At 46.3% G+C, this 18,911-nt stretch overlaps 1 protein-coding gene across 2 annotated transcripts in view; it reads right to left on the bottom strand.

Moving 5' to 3' along the window:
• LOC149372362 (fat-like cadherin-related tumor suppressor homolog) overlaps positions 1 to 18,911 on the bottom strand; it is an 86,257-nt gene that overhangs the window by 49,316 nt on the left and 18,030 nt on the right. For both annotated transcript variants that reach the window (XM_089566824.1, XM_089566823.1), the window contains exons 12-16: positions 18,435 to 18,736; positions 15,790 to 16,299; positions 13,348 to 13,516; positions 6,317 to 6,520; positions 1,705 to 2,313 (exon numbers count right to left, since the gene is read on the bottom strand). In XM_089566824.1, coding sequence (XP_089422950.1) covers positions 1,705 to 2,313; positions 6,317 to 6,520; positions 13,348 to 13,516; positions 15,790 to 16,299; positions 18,435 to 18,736 — 1,794 coding nt within the window. The remainder of the gene's footprint in view (positions 1 to 1,704; positions 2,314 to 6,316; positions 6,521 to 13,347; positions 13,517 to 15,789; positions 16,300 to 18,434; positions 18,737 to 18,911) is intronic.

Here is an 18,911-nt window from a genome sequence, read left to right as displayed (position 1 = left end):
AACAGTAATAGATATGCCAATTTTTCTGCACAGTCAAGCCGTAATTTCTGTCAGTGTGTAACAGTTCCCTATGTGAACTCGGTGAAATGCCTGGAAGTATTCTTCGACAGTAATATGTCGTGGACAGTTAGCTATCACACACATGCTTGTGATAGCTAGGCGAAGCTAGACGTCGTGTTAATGTGCTGACAATTCTGAATGATTTGCCCAATGAGGGATTCTCGATCACATTGAAAAAGCCACTGGAAAAACACGATTCGTTCACTGTAACGTCGTTGCTTTCATATCTATAAACTGTATTGGTCACCATTTCTAGAACATGCATGTGTCATCTGCTTGATATTGATTCTTGTCTCGTGATTCACTCCTCGTTGGTGCTATGCTTCCCAAACGTTAGTCCTCCTTCATTACCTCCTTGTGTGTCGATGCTAAAGTAAATATTGCAAGCTTGTTCACAGACTTTATCGGGACAAGTCTCTGAAGCCAATGGTGGCTTTGACAGGCCCATTTCTGATACTTTGTATTCTTTTTGAGCAATTATTATTGTGATTATTATTATCATCATTGCTTAACGCAGAGAAAGCAGAGGAGGAAGCATAAACAACGAAGAAGCAAAATGACTTTCACACACACATAGTGGTCACACTTTCCTTTCCCAAAAAATTTGTTTAAATTAAAGGAGTGCATTCACTACCAAGGAAAATATTATTACGGGGAGGTATACCTACAAAAGACTACACTGTGCTAGTCACAACCCAAGGGGCTGCCGCTGCCGATGTGAAGGAAGTAGGTCCTTCTGAATGGTGTACACCTGATGATAGACGCATCTGTTTCACATGCTCAGTTCACCATAAATTCACCACAAACTAATATTCCCAGCCCAATGGCCTCACAAAACATCCCAACCACACACTCACAGACATGCTTTCCATGTACGTCTTTGACAATCGCCAGGATTGGAATGTTGACCTACCATTTCTCACCTTCACTTACAACTACAACTGCTGGGTACTCTCTCCCTCCTATCTAGCCTTTCAACAAGACCCATCAGTGTGTTTCGACACCTTACTACCCACAGCCAACTCCACCAGTACTTATGCTCATGATGACATCGCCTGTACTGACGCCACGAGCCAGACTGCTCATAACAGGCTCTCCGCCTCTCAAGACTCTCAAAAATGCTGTTATAAACGATGCCACTGTAATGTCAACTACTCTCTAGGCTCTCTCATCTTGCTCTGGTTCCCATCCCACAATATGGGCTTGTGTGAAAAACTTCTGTCGCATCACACAACCCTTAACTTATGCCCGATGGCCGACATCACGTACAAGATTGCCCCTATCCATCCAAAGTTCCCACCCACTACGCCACCCTCAGAGATAGTGCATGGTAACCATTCTCCACTCTAACTCGGCCACACAGTAAGCACCAGAACTGTGCTTTTGCTGACAAGGGCAGAGTTACCTAGTGTCACATGCATGTCAACTGAGCCACTAATCATGAAATGACCATCAGTCTTCTTTACAGCAACGACATGAGTATGCATGCGTGTCAGCTGCCATCAAGCCTAGGCCATTGGGTTCTGAATACAGTAGTGAAGCAGTCTTTTAAAGAAACCACCCCTTAACAATATATTTACAAAAATTGATATTTTAACAATAAAACAGCGATTTCCTGAGACATGCACCACAAGCAGCACCCACCTGTTGACCTGTTGATGGCAAACAGCTGTGCCTCGTTGCCAGCAACGATGGCGTATGACAGCTGGTCCGAGATATCAGGGTCTAGTGCAACAAGCCGAGCAATAAACTGGCCTCGACGAGCCCGCTCATCGACCACAGCTGTGTACGTCGGCTGTCCAAACACTGGCGGGTTATCATTCATGTCTATCACAGTGACCCAGACACGGGCTGTCGAGCTCAGAGGTGCAGGGTGGCCAGCATCCGATGCCACCACCTGTAGCCGGTGCAGGGCCTGCGTCTCCCGATCGAGAGGTGCCCGAAGCCGCAGGACACCCGAACCTTCCAGGTGAAAAGTGGCACTGTCGTCGTCAGCCAGCCTGAGCTCCAGCATTGGTCCATCACGGTCACTGGCACGCAACTCCAGAAGCACGCTGGCCACAGGCGTGGATTCTGACACGCTCACATTGTACCAGGGCTGCTCGAAGATCGGGGCGCAGTCATTGATGTCCTCCACGTTGATGGTGACTGGCACATCAGAGTGTGCACCACTGACAGAGTCTGTGGCTCGGACCATCAGCTCGTGCCGCGGCTGGCTCTCGTAGTCCAGCGACTCGACAAGGGACAGCACCCCTGCAAAGAAGGGCAGGTAAAGCCTCACTTTGCTCAGTGCAATAGCTTTGCACTCTAACAAAATGCACCACTGTCTGCTTGTTGGCCTCAACAGGCAAAGCTGTAACTAAATAAGCACAAGAAACAGTAACATGTGGCTCCACAGTCTTGAGTAGAATATAGCTATGCCTTACTACTGCGTGCGCATGTGTCTAACACACACACATGCGTGTCTTGGCTAGAGCCTGGCCTTTCTCAAGATTGTGTCTGTGTGTGTGCATGCATGTGTGTATGTGTGGAATAAGCTTGCATCAATACAGACAACCACTGCATATCTGCAAGACTAGCAGATCTGCTTTATCAGAAATAAAAGGATACTTGACGTAAGCAACATTCAACTATATGTCTAAACCCAGACATGGCCAGCAAAACACAAGCAAACACCATAAACATGTTTTAGACATGTTATATTTCATGATAAAGAGTTTATTAGGAGATTGTTACACATCATGCAGCTTAAATGCATCTCTCAGCCTAATGATCAAGAAAACACCCCTGCAACAGCACACAGCAGTTAAAAAATTGTGCAGCTGACAGGCTCCTTTCATGCTTTTTTCTTTGCAGCTGCACCAGGCTTTTCTCCCTCAATAAACAGTTCATTCATTCATTTATTCATAAGCTGAATTTTATACCCTTTTTCACACAAGCACATACAGCTTTGTGGCATGCTAGGTGGAAGCAAGCACAATACTCGTGAGTGCTTCAACATGTCAGCAAAAACTCACAGCATGCCGCACAAAAAAATTCAGTAACAGTGGTGAAAAACAGCAGCAGGTGAGTGCTAGAACATGACACGCCTATCCTCATAAGAACTTTGCCGTGTGCTGTCACGCTCCTCAAGCAGTAGAAGCGGACATTGTCAGTGCACACAAAGCCACAACCATAATTTCCATGCAGTGAGGCACTTCCATTGGGAGAATGTAGATGCTTTCTGCCTTGACTAAGTGATTGCAGCACCTCCCTCGTGGCAGACTTTGCGTGGAGACAGACAAATGACAAGCATTGGCTTGATTCTTTTTCCTGTTTAATAAGCTTGTTAGCTTCATTTCAAACACATGGCAATTTGGAGTCAGTTTGAGCACAAGCATCACAGCTGTGACATCAAAACATTTATGCAGTCAAAAGGAGTTTATTTACAAGGAACTGCAGAGAGGTCAGCATTAGGTACTGTGCTCTGGCCGGCTTCTCTGCAAGGAATGAAAAAGAAGTAGAAGAAAAAAGGAACAGAACAAAGGATCATGACACAACATGAATACATACATGCTGATCCAAGCTATGGTGAAACTGCAATGCCACTTTGCACTGACCTCAACAGCTGCAAAACCAAGCAGTCGGCTACTGCTCCCCTTCTAGAACTCCAGATGCCTCAGCCAGAACATAAAGTTCTCATTGTTCCAACCACTGGAAATATCGGAAGCAAAACAGCCCTCTTGCCTGTCAGCAGCAATTAGTATGCTGGTGACCCCAAAACTCATAAGATTTGGTTTGGATTTATGGTGTTTAATGTCCCAAAGTGACTCAGAGTATGAGAGACGCCATAGTGGAGGACTCCAAATAATTTCGACCACGCGGGTTTCTTTAACGTGCGCTCACATCGCACAGTACATGGGCCTCCATCAAAATGCAACCACCACGGCCGGGAGTGAACCCGCATCTTTCGAGTCAGCAGCCGAACAGCATAACCACTGAGCCACCATGGCAGCCAAAAAACTAGCAAGAAGTGCTGCCCGCATTGTGGCTGAAAATGCAAAGTGATGAGGTGCAGAAACCTAAACAAACACATCACTTCTTGGTCAAACCATTCACGGTTTGGTCATGGGCAAGAGCAGCATCACCAAGATGTCAGCACTAAACGCTTTACGCCCAACCGTTAGGCATGTAGAATGACCAGATGATAATCGTACAGCATAGCGTGTCAGAAGCTGCACGCAGATCCCAGCCTGGCTTATACAACCAGCAATATTTCAGAGAGTAAAGGCAGCATAAATGCAAGTCTGCAGTAAGCTCGAACAGCCTCTCTGGATAAAGAAAGAGCCCAAGAGAGATTAAAGTAAAAAGAATGACTGCAGTTATGAAGAAATACTGCATATACTCGAGTAAGGGCTTCCCTAAGTAAGGGCCATACTCCCAACATGGCAGCTGGTAATTCACAAAGAAAAAAGACAGCTAGAAGAATTTCTTCATGTGTGCTTAATTTTGCCCACGTGGCATGTTACACTGGGAGCTGATGAACGATAACTGCCAGCGACACATGGTTGTACGACCATGCACGCGTCGTCCTGCACACCAGACTACACTTTGAATCGTGAACATGCGGTGCTACAGCACTTTTCTTGAGCACGCAGCGTTCGCGACAGAAAGGACAAAATGTTGTGCTGCACAAAAAAAAACTTAATGAGGTACACCCACGCTAGTGGCACATTTCTTAGTGGCAACGCACCACCTGCCCGGCTCAGGCGCCATAGCAGTGTGCCATTTGCCCGATGTCGCTAGGCTTAGCGTGCTTCACATCGAAGCCACACCAAAAGTGTTTTGAATTTGGTCATGGTTCACTACAAAAGGTCTAACCTTGTTACCAATGCCACATCAAACAATAACCTCGCATTAAAATAGACATACAATTGATTTCCACAAGCCTTCAACAGTGAAGCGCGCGGAAAAGCAGGCTAGGAGAACACCACCTGACGCTGACGGCCAGGGCTGTATGCGTGGCATGCCCCTCTGAACCGTCGGCGAATCGAGCGCCAGGTCTTCAGAGGATCTCGAACTTAACTTATAATCATGCGACGTCTGCCACTAAACTGATTCAGCAACCTGTTTTACTTTATGCGGTTAATTCATGCCGGTCGTCAGGCATGTGTTATCCTCCGTACTTTGAATGCAATACGTATTTGAAGAATTCACCGGGACTACGTTAATTCGTCATAAAAATGAGTGCTGCAGCATAAAGAAAGGACACATAATCGGTGCTCTACTGCAGACAGAAAAATTTTGCACCAAAAATGACAGTCCCGTGCAAGGGCCGCACCCCGTCAAAACCGCAGAAAGTGCAACCCTTAGAAGAGTATATATCATAGTATTGTGCCCAAAACTACATACTCCTCACGACCTGCCTCTACTTGTAGCATGTGTTGCCACCACTGACATGCCACAGAGCTCCGACACTTCTCTACCAATTATCATGCATAGATGTAGTCGTACAAGCAGAAAAGAAAAATACAGAGCTTTAAATTATGCCGTGGAGATTTCCTGCATAAGCTGGTTCTCAGCTTTATTTCCAGAATTACTGAATAACCAATTCTTAATTAGTCCTCACTAACTTCATATAGCTGCAGCTATGACCATGTGACAAAGCATATTTTCAGTCAAATAAAATAGCCATTATCAGCTACTGGAGCAAGTTTTCCTGTCAGACACAATAATAATGCTTACATGAAGGATCGACTTACTACTCCTGAACTAACAGATATGAATTCCAACTGTTGTTGTTGCTGTTGTTGTGATTGAGAATAGGAAAGGAAATTGCACGGGCCTGCCTACTGGCTCGGGCCAAGCCACCACCGCTGCCACGTGCATGATGTTAGGGATTCAATAATACCAATATACTCTCAGGGAATTGACATCACTTAAAGTTGAGAAGGCATTCTTCCTCAGATGATAACAGTAAAGCTTGCAAAAGCAAGCGGGGACAGAAATGCTATGTCACTTCATGAGAAAAATGTGTTGGCTGTCATTAAAAGTCAAAGCAGCCATCATTAAATGCCTATCATCTGCTTGTGTTTTCCAAACAGCTGCCAGTAGATCAAGAAGGGATATCTTTGCCTGGCAGAGTAGACCAAAGAAACTCTGTTACAGAGCCTAAGAACCTGTAAAGAGCATAGTTTAACTGGCAAATTCCGCAATTTGTAGATATGCATGAAGCCAACTCATGAGCAAGCGACCAAAGTACATAACGTAAACCCACCGGTAGCGCAGTCAATGGCAAACTGGTCACTGGCCAAGCTGAAGACAAGTGGGTGGGCACCCTCGGCTTGCACTGTTAGCAGTGCAGTCCCCGGTGCAACATCCTCGGCCACTGATGCAGTGTAGAAATGCTGCCCAAAAGTGGGCATAGCTCGATCTGTCACCTTCACAGCCACACTAGCATGGCTCTCGAGAGGAGGGCTCCCTGCGAGGAAAAGTGATCCGTCATGAAAGGCATTGCGTCTGTCCTTGGCATTACTCATTGCAGTCTTCTGCAATTAACACTATTGCACTCAGTCAAAACAGACACCTGGGCTGATTCCTGGGGTCACATTTTTACCAATCCATTTATGCTCCAGAATATATAATTATAATCACCAGCCATATTGTGTCCACTGCAGGGAAAAGGCCTCGCCTAATGGTCTCCAGTCATCCGTCTTCCACTAAACGGCTATCCATCCCAGCAAACTTCCTAGTATCATCTTTCCATATGACTTTTGGCCAACCCCTACCCCATTTGTCTTCCCTCGGAATCCACACTGTTACCTCAAAACACCATCGGTTATCTGTTCACTCCACTGCATGCTCTGCCCAGGTCCATGAGGGTGGGGCGTGTAATGTTTTGACAACATACTACAAACTACAACAACATTGAAATTGGTTGAGACAAACATGGAATGAAAAACATAGTTTCACGCTGTATAAGGTGACATTACACACCAGACTTCACAGGACTACAAAATTTTATGATCTACAAATCACACCTGTACATAAGTCATACCTTCCCCCCTGTAAATAGTAGTTTTTCTGACAAAGGTCATATACAGTAAAATCTCATTGATATGTTCCCGGTTCAAAAGATCATCCAGTTTATACAATCAAAATCACAGGCATTAAAAATGTCCCACAGAGTTATACGATATTTCTCCCGAGTAATATGTTCCTGAACATCATGATTTCTCGACTACTACATTCAAACTTTCGACAAATTGTGGTCATATATTAAGTTTACTGACCAACCACACATGTGCAAACATACAAGTGGGCTGACCGTGAGGCATGAGACATGAAGAGCTGGAATGCTTAAGTGCAAAGAGGCAAAGCACCACCACCACCAACAACAACAAAACGGCACACTAGCATTTGAGAAAGCCATTTTTGTGGGAACGCGACATGAAAAGGAGAAATGCTGAGGTTTCTTCACAGTGCATAAGGGCAAGGGGATGAAGCGTATATGAATTACAACGATGCGCTGACATACGAGCAAGCCAGGCCACCCGCCGCGATGGCGTCCCCCACAGTACTTAGGTGCAAAGGGACGAAGCATCCAAAAATTTCGGTTACTTTCGTCACTGCAGTCGACAAACCATATGCATTACGAAGCTCCTTCCACACTTAAGACAGCGCGAACGCGGACTGAATTATACGAGCACTAGAAAAGGATCTGTTCAGCTCTTGTGCCAAGAAATGCTAATCAACATTTTTATGAAGTGAAATTGTCAATAAATACCTTTGTACCGCATTCGACAGTTACATTATTCAAAATTAGACGTTTCAGACCATACGTTTTCCAGGATAATACATTTTTCCCACAATTTCTTTAAAAACGTATCAACTAGGTTTTACTGTATACCTAAGATGACCCAGTCTGTAAGTCGCATCTGTTCATTTAATAAGTGTAAAAATGCACTGAGGATTCCTTCTTTAGAGAGTGCGCCAAAAATATGTGCTTTTGGCAGCTGCCATACTTAGACAATCCTCAAGCTCTGGCCAGTATGCCTTCTTCCTAAGATCTGGCTTTTTTGTCGGAATCATCAACCGAAGCGCTCTTGCTGTTTTGATAATGTTTTTTGGTCACGCTGAAATGTCTCAATGCTGACAGGCTCCCCTTCTACAGTGCATATTTAACAGCATACCACCTGAAATTTGCATCATAGCTCCTTCACCACACAGGTGACGTCACAGTGAGCAAGAACAATGCATGATGCATGCGAAGCCAAACAGAAGAGAGGCCGACAGAACTGACGCCGAAATCGAAACTTTCGAAACATGGCTGAACTGGATGTGGCTTGACGGTTCATGCCACTGCCAAATTTTGTCTGAATGTGGCAAGGCCATGATTTTGCCCAAAGGAGCAACATTTTACACATCAATTTTCAAACTTAGTTACCAAGCACAGGAAAAGATGGTGCTTGGTGAAACGTCATTTTTTGCTGTATATAAGCTGGACTATAGACCTTTGCAGTAAGGGGCTCCCTGGGCGCTGCCATATTGTTCACTGGACTGTCGTGAGCACCCCTCGCTAGCACGGTGGAAGCGGCGGCGGAACCGGTTTCCGACAGTCCAGAGAGGAGGCTTTTCGACAACTCCCTCGCCCGATGCAAAGGTCTATAGCATATGATACACTGATGAAAAATTCAGAAAAAAAAGACCATGACTTATGTGCCATACAATACTGTAATAGACTCACAAAAAAAAAAAAAGACGGCGCAACACCTAGCTCTTGTTAAACCATGAGGTTGAATAAAATATATTCTTTTAAAGGCCATGAGGATAAACCACAGCAAATGGAAGTAACTTCCTCAAATATACAGCTTAACAGCCTGAGTGAGTCAAACTCACACAACCAGCACTACAAAGAGCCAGCGCCTTGACCATAGACACCCTAGCATCAAAGCAAGCTTGGCTTTGAAACCGATGTTTTCACTGCAGTGAAGACACTTCAAGGGCAATGCTTGATTGATGAACTGTATGCGCCATATTGCATCAAAATTCCAAACAATCATACAAAGAATATTAAAATTTTGACACCTAATAATTTTTACATTTCTGGAATTTCAGATTTCCAAATCTTCTGAAAGTCTGCATTGAACTACTTCTGAGCCCTAATCAATATTTAATAAAAATATTATTAAATAAAGTAAGTTCAGTCAATCTTGCCTCCACTTATTAAATGTAACAAGTGCAATTTCAGGTGAAAAGCATGTCAATCTATGAAGCCATGCATTTGAGCTGATAATTTAGTTAAATAGTTTTGATCATTTTGTTGATTAAAGTACTCATACAATTTGCATTCTAAGGGAAGCTAAGAAAAGGGTACAAAAAGCCTAACAACGTAGCAGCCTCCTTAGCTTGACAGAAAAATACATGTCAAATGCCAAACCAAGCACAAATACACAGCAAAAATTGAAGTAGTAGCCTCAGTTTGCTGTAACACCAAAAGAGTCATTCTGGAAATGATCAATACAGTCTAGCCCGGTTATAACGAAGTCGGCGGGAATCGGAAATCAGTTCGCTATATCCGCTATTTCGTAATATGCGGACTACGAAAAAAAATGCCCAGGCTTAGCTTGGTTAAGCCAAGAATGCGTTGCATATTGCGCGGTCTTTTTGCCCGAGGTACTGCTTGGCGGCACTCGATTTTCTCAGCAGCTTTTCCTCCGTGATGTATGGATGGATGGATGGATGGATAGGAGCGCCCCCTTTGAAACGGGGCGGTGGCAACTGCCACCATGCTCAGCCGTTGTTTTTTTTTTCTTTTTGTCTTCTTCTTTTTCTTCTTCTTTTTCCTTCTTTTCTTCTTTCCTCTTTTTTTCTTTCTTTTCTTTTTTGTGTTTTTTTTCTTCTTTTTTTAAGTGGTTCGGTGACGTCATGCCACCACATGACGTGACGTCACCAAACGACGTGACGTCACGTCACGTGGTTTGGTGGCTGCCCGGCCGCGCCCAAGGGCTGAACTGAGTGATTGCAGTATGCTACGCATAAAAATGCAAACATCGGCATACCGATTTATTGCCGCTGAAAGATGTCGTCCAGCGTCCCCTGAACACGTTTCGCGAGTGCGGCCTTCAGGATTGCGGCTTCTATACTGTCCAACTGCGAACCAAAGATGTGATCGAACTCTGGACTCCCGAGGTACATCCGTAGCGTGTCAACAGCTGCGATGGCCGCTGCGGGCACAACTAGCATCGTCGCATTCGCTGTCGGAGGCGCTCTCCGCCAAGGTCTCTTCCATGACACTCCCGGCAACTTCTTCAGTCCTCAAGTCCTCGGTGGCAACAAGGTCTTCGTCAGCGAAAACAAAGTCCATGTGGCTTAGACCCGCAGGCGCAAGGTTCAAGTCGCTAGCGGAATCCCAAAGCTGCTCCAAGCAGGCCGTCGCGGCGGCAGCATCAGCGGTTGCAGCGACGTCAATCGCGGTAGCTTCATCCCCAGCAGGCGCCGCCTCCGCGCTGCTGCTTCGGGAGAAGCCGGCTTTCTCGAAGCAATGGGCGATGGTCAGGTGCTTCACATCCCTCCACGAAAGGACGCCGTCAGCCGAATTTTGCTCTTATTTTCGCGGAAAAAATCGCCTCAAGGACGCAAAAATGTGTTGATTGGCAGATTATTTTTCGGTTGGTAATAAATCTCTTCGTTATATCCGCTGACGCGCTCTTATTTACTTCGTTAAAAACTGGGCCCAAAATGTATTGAAAATGCAAAAATGGGAATGGGAAATTGAAATACCTTCGTTATAACTGCTATTTCGCTATAAGTGGCTTTGTTATAAACGGACTAGACTGTATTTTATTTTTAAACCGGTACTGATCAAGTGTCTTGTATTACAGCGATGGCAAATGAAACTAGGTGACTGAGAAGGCCTGCGACAGCATATTGTTGGTTCTCCGTGCCAGAGCTTGTCATTTAAATTAGAACCTGGAGCCAAAAGTGCTTGTTAAGTTGATAACAAATGAAACACACATTTCAACAAGGCAAGCTAGTGCAGCAGTAGCCGACGGGTAATTCGGACTCCAATAATTCGGACTTGTAGGATATTTCGGACTTCAGTGAGGCACCGTCAGTCACCCCATAGAAGCGCATACATATTCGCGACGGATATTTTGGACTTTAAAAGTCCGAAAGTTCGATTTTTCGGACTAATTTCAGTCGCCTGCAGGCCAAAATCTGCCATCTTATCGGCTTTTCGCCGGCGCAACAGGCGCCATCTTGGATTGAGGTGGATTGGCTCTGCAGTTGGATTGGCTTGACATGGTTTCGGTGCCCCATTTTTGCCAGTAGAGGTCCCTGCAATCTCTGCCACTTCGAGGCAGCAGTTGGATTGTCATCGCCGTCAACCTGCTTTTGTCGCCAACGCTGACGCGGGCAGCTATCTCTTTGTGCTTTGTCTCATACGTTCGCCATTCGCCGTGTTGTCACACGAGTTTCTCCGACCACGTCAACCGAGTGGCGCGCCGTCAATCCTTTGGCCGTTTTGTGATTGCGTCCGGCGGTTCCTTGCGTCCGGCGGTTCCACCGCTCTGAACGAAAAGTGCCTCATTTTTGCGTGTTTGACGAGCGGTGTGGTGCACACTCGGGCTGTGGACATGGCCCCGCCGGTGCTGCCGGGTCCGTCAAAGAAGCGTGGGAGCTATTCTACCATGACCCTTGAGAAAAAGGCAGCGATCATAAAGCTAGTGCTGAGTGGGCGAACGCAAGCTGACGTGGCCAAGGAGTTCGCACTGTCGAAGCAAACTATTTCGGATTACGTGAAAAATAAGGATAAGATTTTTTCCGCCTTTGAGGCGTCCCACAGCAGCAGCCAGAAGAACGACAGGAAAGGCGACCACCCCGAATTGGAGAAGGCCTTGCTACTCTGGCTTAAAGCTGCTTTAGCGAAAAACCTTCCAGTGTCGGGCGACACGTTGAAGGAAAAGGCAGAGACCCTGGCCGTGAGAATGAGAATTGAAAAATTCAAGTTCACGGACGGATGGCTCCGCGGTTTCAAGAAGAGACACGGTGTGTCTTTTAAGAAGATGTGCGGGGAGAGCGGAGCCGCCAACCCAGCCACGGTAGCAGACTACCGTCAGACGAAGTTGAAGCCCTTGTTGAGCCAGTACAGCCCGGAGGACACCTTCAACTGTGACGAGACCGGCCTCTTTTTCAAGATGTTGCCTGACCGCACCCTCTCTTTTACGGGTGACTCCTGTTCAGGGGGCTGCCACAGCAAGGAAAGGATAACAGTAATGGTAGGTGCAAATGCCACTGGCACTGAGAAGCTGCCACTTCTTGTGATAGGCAAATCCAAAAATCCTAGGTGTTTAAGGGCGCGAAGAACCTTCCTGTGTGGTACTGCAGCAACTCCAAGGCATGGATCACTCATGCTTTGTTTGAAGATTACGCGCGTCGACTCGACCGAAGTTTCGAGCGGCAGGGGCGACAAGTTATTATTTTTGTTGATAACTGCACGGCTCACGGCACCATCGACAACCTGAAAGCCATTCGGCTCGAATACCTGCCACCAAACACCACCAGCGTGCTCCAACCAATGGACCAGGGGGTGATCAAAAACCTTAAGGTGCATTATCGGACCCGTCTTCTGCGGCGCACAGTCCTTTGTTTTGACAACGGGAAAAAGTACGCCACGGATCTTTTTGCGGCAGTTAGCATGCTGGCTGACGCGTGGAAGGCAGTGAGAGCGGAAACAATTGCTAATTGCTTCAGGCACGCTGGATTCTCCGCCGATGAAGTCGATGACGTAGAAGACTGCAACGATTCTGAGGATTTGACTGCAGACAGTGGCGAAGACCTCATCGTTGACCTTCGCGGGAACGGAATGGACATTCCAACGGGCTCCACGTTCCGCGAGTTTGTTGAAGTGGACGACGGCCTCGATATGTGTGCGGACCTCACGGACGACGAACTTGTACGCCAGGTTCTTCAACCTGAAGACGAGTCGGACTCCGACGACGACTCGGGCGGCCTACCACAGCCATCGCTTGCACAAATTACGAACGCTGTGAACTTGCTGTCTAGCGTGTACAGCGAAACGACAACTTTGGCGCAAATACAAGCGCAAATCGTCGCCAGCAAAAGAAATTTGCCGCAAGGTAAAATCAGCGACTTTTTTAAGCCGATTTCCTCTGAATAAAGTGATTTTTTGTGCTTCACGGATTTTTCGGACTGTTCGATTATTCGGACCATTTTTCGGGTCCCTTCAAATCCGAAAAAACGGTCGGCGACTGTAGTACAATGAAACAGAAGAGCTGGACTCACCATGGTCACGAGCCACTAGCACCAGTGAAAGTTCGTCCCGACGACTAGGAGCTCGGAGCAGCCGGATTTCACCCGACTCCTCATCCACACCAAACGTCTGGCCATCACCCTCATGCAAGAAGTAGGACACCTTGCCATTGGGGCCTTCATCCAAGTCAATGGCTTTCACCTGAAACACCAAAATCACACCCAAAAATAATCCACATGTAAGAGCTCTAACAGATCTCGTTCGCGAGAAAAAAAATCACTTGGTTAACTAATTAAATGACATCCACATAATTATATTAAGCTTGAAACAGCCCCATAACACCTAGTCACCAGTATATGCTCAGTCAGCTTTCAGCCATGTTGCTATTAAGCCTCACTTACTGCTGCCAAGTGACCACCTCTGTTCCTGACATCACAAACTCTTTGTAAACATTTATAAAGGAGTTCATCATCATGATGGATGTTCATTCTCTGCCACTCAAGTCAGTTCATAACGCTCCACACGAAGCCAGTTGACTGAGTATGCACTTCTTCAAAGCTGAGCTTAATATGAGCTCCATTGCCACAGAAAAATTATAATCTGCCAAAACATTTGCAGAAACCTATGACAATGAAGTTCAAACTTGTAGAACAAGAGCAATGAAGTGGACTGTGATTAATGTTTCAGCAGAGAAGAGACACAAAGGAAACAGGGTGAGGCCGATTGCTGTGAGTAGTGCACAGCAGCATCTTCAATCGAAGATCTGCACTCCAAAGGACTCCCAGGCTTTTCACAGTCCCAAGAGGGAAAGTGAGCCGCAACAGCTCTTCACCGGCCCCCATAGCAACATTGCCCACTCCAAAGCCCACCTGAATCCCATGACTACAGGCAGTAACGTGACAAGAACGCAAGGAACAAGGAGTAAGGAAATGACAAAACACATCGTGCTGGCTAGGCTCTACCTATTCACAGGCACACAGGAAAAACACACACTGGAACCTCATTAATTTGAATTGGCCTAATTTGAACTTCCAGATTACTCAGACCGATACTTTGGTCCTGTTAACATCAGATGCATTAAGAACGCTCATTTTAATTCAAACTCTGCATAATTAAAACTAACTTTTTGTCCCTTTCAAATTCAAATTAAAGGCAGCTGCAGTCTTTACTTATGGTCCGCAAAACACGGCTGGTGCAAGCAAAACTTCTTACAGTGTCTACAGACATTGCATATTTTTCGCTTGTGTGCGTGAATGAAAGTTGTCAGTCCCCACCTTTTGCGCTGATATTTTTGAGAGCAGGGCTTACAAGACTCCCATGGCCCAGGCCTACTTGGACGATACGACCACAAATGGCATATTTTCAAGACTGACCACACCCTACACCAGACGGCCTCTATGGCTCAAGCAAACCTGGATACTATCGTCACAGGTCGGCAGGAGAATGCACAGATTTTCAGTTGCTTGGTTTATTGGTTTATTGGGGTTTAACGTCCCGAAGCAACTGAGGCTATGAGGGACGTCGTAGTGAAGGGCTCCGGAAATTTTGACCACCTGGGGTTCTTTAACGTGCACTGACATCACACAGCACACGGGCCTCTAGAATTTCACCTTCATCAAAATTCAGCCGCCGCAGCCGGGATCGAACCCGCGTCTTTCGGGCCAGTAGCCGAGCGCCCTAACCACTGAGCCACCGCGGCGGGGCAGATTTTCGGTTGCAACAAACTGCAATGATGGTGCCCAGAATGTACCCCAGAGAATGTCCCATATACTCTTGAATTCTCCACATGCGTACCTAAATTGTGCTAATCTGGCATCAGCATGTAGCACTTGTATTTCAACTTCAAGCACAAGTCGCTCAATTGCACTAATGCCAGCCGCATCTGACACTATGTAGACAGAAACACACTGGCACTGCACAAGGTATCAAATTCACGTTCATGAAATTTTTAACGAAAGAAACAAGCCTACTTGTATATAGTATATACTGTTTTTGTGACTACAATGGTATTACCTATGTAAAATATTTATCAAAAAACCAGTTAATAAGGTTAGGCCTTTCTAGATTTCTCTGCAACTCAGAACAAATATAAAAGTAGACCTAACCCAAACAATAAATAAAAAACATACTGAATGAAAAATCACCACTACACACATACATTATCAAAAATTCATCACGATGTAAAATGCAGGCAAATATAAACACAAAATCAAAAAGTAAAAACAAAGCACTGATTAGAAAGCCTGCACACTCTGCCCGAATGCATGAGTCTGCTCCCAAAATTCATGCAGCGATGACAGCTCACTGCCTCAACTGCAAACACTTCAGCCTGACCCTTACGAATCAAAATTCATTTCTGGAACTTTTTTTTTCATGTCCCTCGTCCTATTAATCCTTTTCCTAAGCAGTTGATGGAAGTGAGGAGGATTGAAGGCATTGCCACAACAGCTTCAGAGACTGGACTTGCTACTCACTTTGAGCACGAGGTCTCCAGGCTGGGCATCCACAGTGATGGCCGAGTGGTAAGGCCGGTCGACAAAGATTGGCGCTTTATCATTCTCATCCAGCACGCGCACACGCAGAAGAGCATGGGCCACCGCACGAGCAGAGCGTGCCTCAAGAGCCAGCTCGTGGAAGGCACGCTCCTCCCGATCCAGGGGTGCCAGGCAACGCACGAGGCCTGAGTAGGTGCTCACTGCGAAGTGGTCACTCGGAGTCAGCAAGGAGAACCGCACGGGCTCCCCTACCGCCGTTCCAAGCACGGACAGCAAAGTCACCCGCTGCTCTGCCGGCTCGTTCTCGCGCACGGCTGCCTCCCACAGTGGTCGCACAAAGCGTAGGTGGCCTGTGTTGGCCCGGCCCACAGCCACCAGCACCAGGGTGGCTGTCTCAGACCGGCCGTCACTGGCTGAAATCAGCAGCCGATAGAGCCCCTGCAGGCCACTTGGTTCCCGTACGACCACCTCACCAGTGTCCGGACGCACCTGCAGCATTTCATGGGGTCATGCTTTGGCAAAAGTGTGCATCAACAGCATTTTGTCATGAGCCCTTTCAGTGTGCCAGCACAAATGTATCTCCCACTGCTAGGCACACAGCAAACCTGCAGCTGAGAAATTTGTCACAGCGCCACTGCACCAGCACTCCTGATCTTATGCACAGTCAGTATCCCCTGCAATGGTCAGAGAGGTGGTTTCCTGGGAAGCAGACTGCCTCATAAGAGCAACAATAACATGAAATTCTTTTAACTGAGAAAGTGCTACAAAGTGCTGCTTCTTAGAATTTCTGCGTGTGGTCTGCAAGACATCATTTTAGCCGCAGAACCACGGTGGCTACACTTCATGTCATATGTAGTTTGCATCACTGTAGATACTATGACGACCTGAGCCAACCAGGAAGGCGCATAGCTCATAAATGTGTTCCTGCGCACCCGTATTCACCAAATGGTGGCTCCATCTCTGGGGAAGAAGGGGTACCAGTAGTCAGCTGCTCATCTTCACAGCAAGTGGTGCTTAGTGACTCTTAAGCTCTTTTATTTTTTTGATAGGAAGTGATTCGATATGAAGTGATTTGAGGACTTTCAAGGCTAACTGCTTCGCTTGCTTGGGGGAAACAGTACTTTTAACAGATGGTGCGCAGGAGGTTCGACCGCCTCAGCGGACGCCATGTTTGCGAAAGGCGATGCGCCACTAAAGTGAGGTTAAGCACCATTTCGCAGCAGGCTTCCGCAGAGCTATGGCTATGAGGGCTTTCACTTTCGCTGGTTAATTTACCAAGTGATTGAAACGCTCGCTGTATATAAAAAACGCCTGCGCAAACTACCTATTCAATTACTGCATTAATTGTTCAAAAATATTTGTACACTGTTAAGATATTCAAGACTAGTTATCGTGTTCCTGCAGCCTTGATTGGATGAGAGAGCTGTAGGTCTTACACTGCTGCAAACTAATTGTGAGATAGAGTACAGGGGTGTGTGAATGTCCAAAATTTTAAATACTAGTCGTACGTTATGCATGATGCTTGTACTCAATTCACAACGTCAGCCTTCAATATATTTGAAATATCTGACAAGACAAGACACGACTGCTCCACACAAACATAATATCCTCGAATGCATTCACAAGCATTAGCTTTGTAGTTCATTGTCAAGGTGTGACAAGGCTTAAACACAACCATGTGCAACAATGTGGCAACTTTGCCACCTCATACCCTGAGTAATGTTCTAGCATGTGAAAATGTTCCAGCTTGTGTTCCAGCATATTCGACATCTTAATTGCTATTTGAACCTAACTATCCTTATTCAATCCATATTTGAAGTATCTGGCAAATTCACGCACTCTCAAAATAGAAATGAAAATTAGTTTTTCAGGTAAGGAAATGCACAGTATCTGTCTCACATCTGAATGGACACTTGAACTGTGTCCTAGGGGATGGAATAAAAGAGGAAGTGAGAAAAGAAAGGAAGGAAGAGTTGGGTGGAGGTCTCCAGAATAATTTCGACCACCTGGGGATCTTTAATGTGCACTGATATCCCACAGCACATGGGCACAGCTTCCTTTTTTCCTTGCTAAAGTGAAAACATAAACCTCATGCCAGCCACTTTGGTCAAAGTTCTCAGTAAACTAAAACCAAGGAAAAAAGCTAAGACCAAGCATTCTCAAACTGGTTCCCACTAAACCGTTGTGTTCCTTGGAGTTCCTTTAGGTTCCCCAAACCCCTGAATCCATGCATGCCTCAACTCCCACCTTGCCTTTGCCAACTTTAAAACTAGCCATAGTGCTGTTACATTTAGCTGACTGTTCCACTATACACCCAGTCATTATTAATTGCGTTTGGTCATTTTTTTAGCGGCCATCCATCTACATGCACTTTTTGCACGTACGCTAGGCAGGAAGGGACAGAAGCCATGATATGCAGGGTTACTCAGCCCTTTTTGAGAGCCACTGGGGCTCCCTGAGGCTTTCCCCCAAGGAAGTGAGTGCACTCCTTTGTCAAGCCAATCTTATGCTTTTTGGGTGCACTCCTAACATCACACATGATGTTGAAATAAAGACATTTGTATTCATAGACTGACTGAGAACCCCTGAACTAAAACTACAGGTCAGAGGTCTTTCATGCTCACCTCAAAATGCCCCTCGTGGTCCCCAGCCATCAAGGTATACCGTAGGCTGGGCCCCTCCAGATCCGGATCATGGGCGACTACTTGCACCACGCGCACACCGGCATACGTTGGCAGCAGCAGGCTGGCATTGTACTGCTCATGCTCAAAGCGGGGTGGGCTGTCGTTGACATCCGACACGCGAATGCTGACCATGGCAGGCTGCTGAGCTGACAGTCGTGGCTGCCCGCAGTCCGACACCTCCACAGTGAAGTTGTACTCCGCCTGCAACTCCCGGTCGAGGGGCTGCACCAGGCTCAGGGCCCCTGCAGCGGTGCACTCTTTAGGCGATGTTGCCCAAGCACTGCCACACCACACCAAAGAATGCTATGTTATGTTGTGTTAGATAGCGTAATGTTGTGTCGTTCAGGGGTTGGACTTTTAGTGCAAAAGCATTGCTTCACTAGCAACCCTGACAAAGGGCGAAATTTGTCTGGACCC

Source organism: Amblyomma mixtum, chromosome 1, assembly GCF_055824585.1.
Source record: "Amblyomma mixtum isolate Tamu chromosome 1, ASM5582458v1, whole genome shotgun sequence".
NCBI lineage: Eukaryota > Metazoa > Arthropoda > Arachnida > Ixodida > Ixodidae > Amblyomma > Amblyomma mixtum.
Note: the sequence above shows the minus strand (reverse complement) of the source record. Positions and strands in the feature narration are given on the sequence as shown.